This window comes from Mixophyes fleayi, chromosome 8, assembly GCF_038048845.1.
Source record: "Mixophyes fleayi isolate aMixFle1 chromosome 8, aMixFle1.hap1, whole genome shotgun sequence".
Classification (NCBI taxonomy): domain Eukaryota; kingdom Metazoa; phylum Chordata; class Amphibia; order Anura; family Limnodynastidae; genus Mixophyes; species Mixophyes fleayi.
In genome coordinates this window covers 51,530,112-51,541,368 of record NC_134409.1, presented here as the reverse complement: position 1 = coordinate 51,541,368, position 11,257 = coordinate 51,530,112, and the positions used below count along the sequence as shown (strand labels likewise).

The following is an 11,257-nucleotide window of genomic DNA, read 5'->3' as shown; positions in this document are numbered from 1 at the left end:
AAACAACACTGGGTAATACAAAGAGGCAATAATTCAAATATGTTATTCTTTCTTAATTTATGTTTTAGATTTGATGACTTCACATTGCATATTATGGGCCTCATGGGCTCAACCAGACTATTGGATATGTCTTACTGTACCATGAATGAGGGTGAAAAAATTATGCAATAACTTTCTTCCACAGCAATTAATAAGACCTGAGGGATGAAGTAAGTATAAAGGGAATTGAAAGCTGAGGCTGTGTTACTTAACTAAAATTATCTGTCTAGGGTTAAAAGTTTAACTAGGGATGTTTACACCTATCTGATATCATAGTGGAGGGTTAAGAAGTAGTCTATAAAAGTGATGGGTGGAGAGTAAATCCTTCTCTGGAGCTTCAAGACATTCCGCTCCCACCCTCCCTGGTTTGGATGGACCTCTGAGTCAGCTATGGCTTGTCTGGCGTTCAATGGTGGAAGTCCTGGATGGCATGTTGCCAGAACATGCAGTACAGTTGGTGTCAAGTAGTTGGGGCACACATTATGGTAGTTGGCACGCGGAACCCGCCTCACTTCGATGTGTCAGCTATAGTCTCCCTGCAAGTAGCACCCCTGTGGGTCTGCTTGTGGTTTTGCTCCTTTCAGCCCAGAAGGATTGTGGGTTCTATAGTGCCATGGATTGACTGTCCTGGCACGGTAGATATGTGCGCCCAGGGTGCTGTTTGGTAAACCACCCCATTTGTGGATTTTTCATGGAAAAGTTGACTCACAATGCTTGGATATCTTGGTGGCCTTGTGTGCCATATTGCCTGTTCTTTTTCTCCACCACTATAGTACTTTGGAAATAAACACCTTTTATTATTGCCACAATTATGTCTTGTGTCAATTATTCAAAGAAATTAAATAGGTTATTAAGAGATTTAAGTGGAGTGTGAGATATCAGCCGTTAAGCATGTTATACATTACTTTAGCTATTAAAGATGGGGCCAAATTTCTTGATGTGGTCTATGCCTCTTGTTTGGTGTGTTGAGACATACATTTTGTCTTAGAGTCTCAAAGATGTCATGTGGAATTATATTTGATTATCTTTAATGTAGCAGTGGTGAGCTCAATTAGTGTCAAGAGGTCTTTATAGTGACTCCACTCTCTGTATTAAAAAATAATAAAATTGTATGATATGTACTAACAAAAATGTGATTGTTTTTTAGTATGTTGTGTATATTAACTGCAGTACATGTTTCAAGGATATACTGATTACATTACATGTTTTATTACTGCATATCAGTCATTACCTTATTACTTAATTTCTCTACTATATCAAAATTATACATGGCCTACTCCATTTATTTGTCAAAGGAGAAGGTTGGTAGCACTGTTACATTGCACATTCCTTGTGATGATATCAACAGTTACTATCCAGTAATCTCACTCACCCCAACATTGTTGCATCTGGTCACCATGTCTTGAAACTGTTGTTCATTACCGGAGCGGGAACAGAGCTTATAGCTGATAGGCTGGTATCTCTGATACCATGGTCTCCAGGGATTGTCAAGAACAATATTTTCATTTGGTGGAGAGATCTGTAAAATACATGAACAATATTACTACATTAAACTACATTATTTATTAATGCATGTTTTAGTTTTTGATGAATTTAGATTTTTAAAGTGGTTCTACAATAGGGTTGTATTAAGCTCTAGATCTTCAGTGGATCCCAGCTTCATTTCACCCCTGCCCACTTCCTATCAGGGATCTGCAGTCTCTGTGGGAGCAGTAGTTTGCATAACACCCCCTAGGAAGGGGGAATATAAGTTAAAATATAGGGTTATCTTAGTGATTATTTTAGATACAGTTTTAATTGTATTTTGATAAATGTGTTGGTAAGTTGTGTGTTTTTTGTATTTATAGTAAGTTTTATAACTCATTTATTAATTTCTTTTGCTAGTTTACCTTTATATATTAGTTTAATGTTCATTTAATTGTACTTTTAGAATAAGCCTTTAAAGGAGCTGCCTTTGCCTGTGATTCTGGGAAAGTCTACACACTTTTCCACTCCCTTTTCTAGTGACTACATACCAAACCTACACTGGGATGGCTACTACTGCAGGTTGGTGGAGACAGTAGTAGTAGAACCCATAGTAGAAGGTGAGGTGTCATCATGTAGTTGGCTGCTGCCTGCTGTGGTCGACTACATATTGCAATTTATTGGCCTCATGGGCCTGGTGCAGTCCATTGGACATGTCTCACTATACCATTGAGCTGAAATGATGAATACCTTTTTTCCACAACATTTAATGCATTAATAAAAACATTCCTTGAGACATTTATTTTGTCTTAGAATCACAAAGGTGTCATTTGGCATTAGGTTTTATTATCTTTAATGCTGCAGTGGTGAGCTCAATTACAAGCGCCAAGAGGTCTTTATTTGGATGCTACTCTCTGTCTTAAAATTGTTATTCCATGATGTCTTTAGAAAAAAAAAAGAATAACTTTTTAGTATTTGTGTATATTAACTGCAGTCCATGTTTCAAGAATATACTGATTATATGTTGTATTCCTGCATATCATCCATTACCTTATCACTTCATTGCTTTACTGTATACATGTTCATTGTATTTCTGTATCAACATTTTTCTATCAGCTCAGTAGATTGATGGCTTCTGCTGCATGCCATCAGCTTGTTTGTTGTTTCTGCTATAAAGGGTGTCTTGGTGAGTGGAATTGAAACACACTGCTACAAATTCAGACAGAACACATGTGCATAGCTCACCCTTAATGATTTCAGTCTTATAGTGCTAGGCAGCATCATGGTCTGAATAAATCTGCTTAGCCAAGTGCATCTTTATGTCCACCATCCTCCTCAACACAACCAAGGTTACATGAGATTAGGGGCATATCCACTTCTTTATCACAGCTTGATACAACTTCAAAAGAAGTTTCTGAGCATAGCTTGTCTATTGTAATTTAATCTTGTGAGGCTGCATCAGCACAACTTTTCTTTGCATTCATCTACCATTGTTTATTTTCTTGTACTGTACATTATATAATGTGAGATAGGTGTTTACCTGAGCATATTTGTCCATTTTTGCCCACTTTTGACTTATATTTTGGCTAATATCCTTTGACCATTTTTGAGGATGGGACAAGAGTAATGTTCTTCATCACTATCCCTCTGAGAAAGACTATCACACCACTGAACAAGTGTCTCATCATCATCAACTGCTGTTAATAGTTACTGGAACTTAATTGTAATTTCCCATATACTTTGCTTTAGGACCAGACACATTGTTCCAAGTGTGTCTGGTGTCATGATTTAATATAGGGGATGATAGATATGCACAAGTCGCATTATCATCAGAACTGCCATCATAAACTAGTCAGTCCGTAATTGCATGCGTTTGATTCATATCTTCAAAACTACCACTTTGGGTCAAGGGAAGGTAGTCACAGTTTTTTGGTTGTATCTTTCTTTTTATCATGCAAGTCATGATCCAGTGTAAATTAAGTGACAGACAATACAGTAAATTCTATATTGGGATTGACTTTACTACAATCCAGGACTGATGATAACAAAACCCTTTTTATAAAAGTAGATTATCATTTTTGAAGACACATAATTTTCAGCTTTTTGCTTTTGCATTTTGTCCACTTTCTGAGGTCAAGAAGTGAATTTTAATTGGTGTACAGCGGTAGATTAATGTCAAATAGTATTGTATGGATTTATTACTGTATTACCGCATGACAGGGGTATTGAGGTAGTATCAAAATTTTTGACCTCGTCTGATATGAATAGTTCTTTGTGCGACTTTATTTTGTCTTCTATCAGGTTTATACTTCAGCACAATTATTTTTTGTTTGACACTCAATTTTATTTACAGACACTTGGCACGGCCATGGGAACCAGGTTCGCCCCGAGTTTTGCGAACCTCTATATGGGGCTCTTTGAGGAGCAGTACATCTAGGGTTCTGGATTCAGGGCAAACCTGGTTCTCTATGGCAGATATATTGATGATTTGTTCTTTATTTGGAATAGGGATGACATTTCTATTTCTTCTTTCCTTACACATCTTAATTTTAATGATTTTCGTCTACATTTCACGAGTAATTTCAATAAAGGAACCATTAACTTCTTGGACATCACATTAAAGGTAAGTAACAATATTATTTGTACTGAAACATATTCTAAACCAATTGATGTCCAAAGTTTTTTGCATTATAAGAGTAACCACTTTAGGCCCTGGAAGCAGGGGTGGACTGGCCATCTGGCACTTCTGGCAAATGCCAGAAGGGCCGATGGTTTGATGGGCCGCTCTGTCCACCCGAGCAGCAGCACCTCCTGGCAGCACTTTTTTTTCCCCCACCGGGCAGCACATATGTTACCATGCGAAGGGGGCACAAACCCCCCTATGTCAGGTCTAAGATCCTCTGAAGGGGGCAGTCGCTTCACACTCCCTGCGCTTCTAGTCCATTATTTTTTTAACTTCCGCGCGGCCGCGCGATGTGACATCATGACGTCACGCAGCCATCCAGGAGCCGTCGGTCTGTTGAGCGCGCAGGGGTGTTGAGGTGAGTTGGTGTGTCCGGGGATAGTGACAGGGAGGGAGGAGGGGAAATGAGTAAAAATAACTGCACGGGAGACTGTACGGGAGAAGTGATTTAAAATGTCTGCAGGTGGGGGTGTGAGGGACAATGTCTGCAGGGGGAAGGGGGTGGTGTGAGAGACAATGTCTGCAGGGGGGGTGTGAGGGACAATGTCTGCAGGGGGCAGGGGAGGTGTGAGGGACAATGTCTGCGGGGGGGTGTGAGGGACAATGTCTGCAGGGGGCAGGGGGGGGTGTGAGGGACAATGTCTGCAGGGGGGGTGTGAGGGACAATGTCTGCAGGGGGCAGTGAGGGACAATGTCTGCAGGGGGCAGTGAGGGACAATGTCTGCAGGGGGCAGTGAGGGACAATGTCTGCAGGGGGCAGGGGGGGTGTGAGGGACAATGTCTGCAGGGGGGGTGTGAGGGACAATATCTGCAGGGGGCAGGGGGGTGTGAGGGACAATGTCTGCAGGGGCGGTGTGAGGGACATTGTCTGCAGGGCGGGTGTGAGGGACAATGTCTGCAGGGGGAATTGGGGGTGAAAATGTCTGCATGGGGGCAATGGCTGTGGGAGGGGAAAAATAAAAAATGGCCAATGTGTGTGGGTGGACAGTATATGACTGTAATGTGTGTGGGTGGACAGTATATGACTGTCATGTGTGTGGGGGGGACAGTATATGACTGTCATGTGTGTGGGGGGGACAGTATATGACTGCAATGTGTGTGGGGGACAGTATATGACTATAATATGTGCTATTAAGTGAATGTGGGGCTGTTTGGGGAAAATTAGGTATATTTATTAAATGCAATTATGAATTATTTAATGCCTGAGATGGTTGTGGGAAATGGTTATTTTTATTAAATATAAATGCAATTTAATTTCTTGCTGGGGTTGTTTGGAGGGAGGGAAAGCAGTTTATTTATTAAATGGGAATACTATTAATTTAATGTTGGGGCTGGTTGTAGGGAAATAGGTCTATTTATTAAATGTATATACTTTTTAATGGCAGGGCTAGTTGGAGGGAAATAGATGTATGTATCAAATGTGAATACTATCATTTTAATGTTGGGGCTGGAGTAAGGCCTAATTTTAAAACGTAGGTGTTATATTTATTTAACACCGCTGCTGGTTGGAGTTTTCTAAATTTTATGTAACCATTTTTTTCCCAAATAGGGCCCCCAACATTCCAGGATCCAGACAAGCAGCAACTGATCTAAAGACACCAGCAGCCACAAGTGGAGACAATGACAAGACAGGTAAGAGAGACCAGGACATTCTGCCAACTGTCCTGAATTTGGTGGGTGAATGTCCCGCTTAGTCAGGATTTGGTCTGACTACAATGACAGTTGGGAGGTATGTACTGCTTCACATTGTACTGCTTGTGAAGGCAGAACTGTGTGCACCTAATAGTAGTGCTCACAGTATTGCCTGTGTATTTGTTGAAAATGTGTCTAATAACCATATTACATCATAGTAGCCCCCCTGTCTTAAGTGCCTTAGGCCCCCTGAGCCTAAATCCAGCTCTGGTTAGCAGGAGGGAGCGGATAGCTACTCCCAGTTCCTGGATAAGACACAGCCTGCAGAGCAAGCCGAGGAGCTCTAAGTCTCATGAGATTTATTAATCTTGTGAGACTAAGAGCTTCCCTGCTCACTCTACAAGAACCCTGATGGATGTCAGCAGCATCAGAAGCATAGATAAGTGCAGTGGGCTGGGGGTGTTGTAATGTGTTTCTGGAGTGGGGGGGTGACATGATAGGGAGGGCCTGATAAATGTAATGTTTTATTATAATGTATGTATCAATGCTCCACGTTGACCATGCCCCCAACATAATGTGGGTATGCCCCCGGTGGTGCCGCTGCTGTGCAGCGGCACACAGTTTTGTCCTGCTCATCAACAGAGATGGGCCTGTATGCTTGAAATGCCAGGGCTGATTTTTAGTCCGAGTCCGGCCCTGCCTGGAAAGATAATATTCTCAAGGGCCAATTTTTGAGGATGAAAAGGAATTGCTCAACTGATAATGATTTTAAGAAACATGCTGCTATTGTCTATCAATCATTTGAAGAACAAGGCTACCCAACAAGAGTGTTACAGCATGCCCTAGACGCTGTATTGGATATAGAAAGAATTAATTTAGTCAATCAATCGTCTATGAATAAACAAAAGACAAAGGAGGATGTGAGACCTTTAATGTTTATTACACAGCCTAACAGCTATGCCCGTCAGATTAGACATATCATTAATAAGAACTCTTCGGTATTGGTAGCTGATGATTTATTGAGTTCCTCGATTTCAAAGTATAATAATATTGTGTTTATGAGATCTCGCAATTTAAAAGAATATCTGTCACCGAGTTTCTTTGAGCCGAAAAGGTCAGGGAAGCTATCTAATAATTCTTTAATGAAGAACTGGTTAACTACTAGACCCAATGGTTTTTATCGTTGTGGCAGGAAAAAATGTTTGACATGTATGTTTGCGGACCATAAATGTGTTTCTTTTGTCTCCCATACTTCTAGGTAAAAATTTTCTATCAGCAAAATATTGAATTGTCAATCTACATATGTTGTCTATTTGATTAATTGTTCCTGTGGTCTACAATATGTGGGACGTACAATCCGTTTGGTGGGAGTACGTTTCACGGAACACCGTAGAAATATTCTTAAAAATGTGAAAACTCATAGCTTATCGCTACATGTCAATGCCTGCAAGAGTGGTTCCTTGGAAGGACTTCAAATTAGGGCGATTGAACAGATAGATATTACCCCTAGGGGTGGTGACAGATTTAATCTTTTATACCGTAGAGAGGCTTATTGGATATATAGATTGAATTCCATGGTTCCTTGTGGTCTAAATGAAGGCATAGAACCTAATAATATATGAATTAAGATTTGTCCATTGGTGTTACCTCATGATTATAAATATGTTAAGTCTGCATTGTTTGCTGCTATACATCTCATGGACGATATAGATGTTTATATAAATTAATCTCAAGTATATAATTAATTTATTTTGTATTTTTTAATTTTTACTATATATTACTATTACTATTTATACTATATAATTATTTAATACCATTTTTTCATCAAGAGCTTATTTGCCCTATGGTCAGCCAAGTGCAGCCAGTGTTGTAAGCTAAGCAGGACTGGGTAGGGCTGACACTTGGATAGGAGACCACTTGTGGATCTCAGGGCGAGCGTGACATATAACATATTAATTTTTAATTTTCAATTTTTTATGTCCATATATTATTCAATATGTGGAGACATGTTTTTTATGTCCTTCATAACTGTCCCATTTATTTATGTGTTGTGATCATGTAGCTCGAGACTCTTATTTTTCTTTATATCGAAGCTTATATAGTGGTCTATATAGGACTTATATACTGAGAGTTATTACTCGTTATTTCATATGTCTGTATTTAATTCTTGCTATGTATGGGTTAATTTGTGTTGGTTTCCCTGTCATACTTATAATGACTGTTTTAAATGCACCTATATAGTCTTAACTACACGCTGATTTAAAACATATTAACGATTGGAATCATACTTTTTAATTGGCCGGATAATGTCATGTAGCAGATACGGCTTTAAATGGCATGCGGATAATTCAGCAGTATTACTCCTCTGATGAAACCGTGATTGACATGGAGAAACGCGTCAGTTTACTTCTACTGATCTTATTTAATATAGCTACTCTGGACATTCTTCTTCTGTACCCCGGGGTAACCAGCTGGATTTCAAGTAAGTGGAGTAGGCGGAACTCCGTTATACTGCCTCCGTTTTATAGTTCTAACCGGCCGTGAAGAGTGGTGATAGAGACTATACGATACTATTGCTGCACCTAGCTTGCATGCTAATTACTAATCCACTTGGCCACGGACTATCTGTGTAAACGAGGAGAGCTTACCATTTCTATATGAAACAAACGCTTGTTATCTAACTATGACAAAGGATCTTTATCGTTTCAATCTATTGAAACATTTGACTGCATGATATAAAGCAACAGGAGAATTATATGTGATACTATCTAAACCATATGAATTCTCAGATACTTTTCAACAACGAAGAATCGTTTGTGCCTATACCTTTTTTTCTTTGGAAAATTGGTTCTAGTTTACTTATACATCTATTCCAATTACATACCTGATTATACAGAATTACCAGCTGTCTATAATCCCAGGAATACAGGAGTATAATATTGTGAATGCCATTCAATATCATACATTTGTTATTAATAGGTTGTATTACTGTATATGTGCTGCAGCTATATCTGCTGCTTGTATATGCATTTACATATGTTTTAATTTAAATTTTTATATAATAATAAATATTGTTGGATACAGGTGTTAGGGTTCTGTTCACAACCACTTCCTTAATTACAGCCATGGAGCCAGACACGTGATATAAACGTTTAAACTGTTTATTGCAGTAAAGTAAAGTCCAGGTAAAGCAAAAATAAACAGTAACAGTTCAGGCTGAATGGAACTATGGATTTCCAGATCTTGACAAACAAGCAGTAAATAATAAAGAAATGCAGCAGATGACTTAACTGAAACCAGTTTGTAGTAGCAGCCAGAAACATGCAGGTAATCCAGGAACAGAGAGACACATGAGCAGGCTAGGAACATCACATGAACAGGCAAGAAAACTTCAATGACCAGCAAAGGATACAGGAATCAGCAGGCACATATAGGCCACAAACAGGTGTGGAGTGATTAACTAGCAGTGCAAGTTAACCCCTGACCGGAAAGGCTGAACAGCAATACCCCAGGAGAATCACAGGCACTGCAGGGTAATATGCACACAGGGAAACTAGGCAAATAATAACACAGGGCAAAATGCACACAACGATACAAGGCAGATCATAACAGCAGGGTAATATGCACACAGGAAAACAAGGCAAATAATAACACAGGGCAAAATGCACACAAAGAAACAGGGCAGATCATAACAACAGGGCCCCTTTTCCTATCTTTGATATTAGTGTTTATTTTGACAGTTTGGATATCTGTCTTAGGGAGCTGCGGTCCATCACCACAAACCATTAATCTATGATTCATAGTGCCTGAAAAAAATTTGTTTTGTGTTTATTACTGTATTATCCTGTCTGTTCACCTTTAATTTTTTTGCTGTTAACCATGTAATTTTAGACAAGCTTCCTACTTCTGAGGGTAAATGTATCAAATAGCGATATTTGCAAATCGTCCATATCCGGCGACTTTGCATGGTAAATTTAAAGTGGCAATAGCTGTAAAGGCAAAATTAGCCTTTGAAGCTATTGTTGCTTTAAATTTACAATGCAAATTCGCCGGATATCGACGATTTGCAAAAATCGCTATTTGATACATTTGCCTCCTGGAATTCACTTCCATTTTAAGGGCGTTCTACAATGGTGATCATAATACAGGCCCTACAAGAAATGACTATGGATTTGGTGGTCAGCATCGCTTATTGTTTACAATTCAATGTAAATACCTACCCTATCGTGTTTCTGTTGTAAAACCCAAGATAAAATTAATATGACTGGATTCTTGATACAGTTATATCAGTTACATGCTGAATGTACATATGTAATACAGCATGATGTGGTAATTTCTGTCAAAGTCATATGCCAGATTTTATTTTATTAAATTCTATATGATAAATACGTCAATTACACTAAACATGTTGTAAAAAATAATGATCTGTGTGACTGTATGCACAAAAACAACATACAAAAGTAAATGGGTATTTTATTTCTGACAGTTTAGTGTCATATTACTAACATTACATTTAGGTTGTTGCATACTAACCTGGACTCCTCCAAATCCATTGGGCCCCAAGTATCTCTCACATTCTGCTGCAATGTCGTCCCATTTCCACTCAAACAGGTGGACAATAGTTGTTCTTCCAGCTCTAGTGTTGGGATTGTATTGAGCAGAGCATAGCCCAACAGCCAGCAACAGAAGAAGGAGCTTCATTCTGCCTGCTAATGTGACAAGTGCACTCTCCCATGTGTTCTTTTAAACTCTAGGTGTTATGTAACAGATTATGTCCTCAAACGATCACCTGTTACTGTTTAGTGTGATATAAAAAGCCAGGTGGTAATATTATGGAAATTCTCACAAGTAGACATGTTTTTCTCCTAGTTCTAGAACACATCCACAGCGAGAGAGTTTAATGTTAATTTAATAGACATCTATACCCTAAAATATTTACAAGTTAATTAAACATCTTTAAGTAACTGCATAAACTTTAATGTTGCAGTACCTTTACTGCATGTATTGCATGTAGCCTTTTAGCTGCTGAAGCATTCAAAGCATTTGAAAGCTATGTAATAGTAATACTAAGCATCATCTCACATGATACTCAGCCAGGCGTAAAGTGACTAGACATGCTGTAATCCAGTCATTTAATCAGAGCAGAGAGACAAGATCATCTTCTAATATTGGCAAGCACTGGGGCCTGTAAATGTGGATGGATGTGTAGCATGTTTGTCAGCTTTCTTTCAAAATCACTTAGGATGATGCTGAGTTGGATACATATGCATAAAAATAGCATATTTACTAGAGATGGGTGCAGACCACATGTTTTGACTTTGGTTTTGGTTTTGGCTCTAAAATTTCTTCGTGCTTTACTTTTGGTTCTGATTTTGTCCAAAAATCCTAAAATGTTTTGGTTTTGGGTCTGAATTTAATTAAAATTGTGAAAAATAGGTA

The 11,257-nt window shown here is 38.9% G+C and overlaps 1 protein-coding gene across 1 annotated transcript in view; it reads right to left on the bottom strand.

Moving 5' to 3' along the window:
* The window catches only part of LOC142099276 (pancreatic alpha-amylase-like), a 21,282-nt gene extending 10,729 nt beyond the window's left edge, over window positions 1–10,553 (bottom strand). Inside the window, exons 1-2 of the mRNA XM_075182566.1 lie at window positions 10,352–10,553; window positions 1,412–1,558 (exon numbers count right to left, since the gene is read on the bottom strand). Of these exons, the coding sequence (XP_075038667.1) occupies window positions 1,412–1,558; window positions 10,352–10,519 (315 nt within the window). The 5' untranslated portion in view covers window positions 10,520–10,553. The remainder of the gene's footprint in view (window positions 1–1,411; window positions 1,559–10,351) is intronic.
* Between the last annotated feature and the right edge of the window lie 704 nt (window positions 10,554–11,257).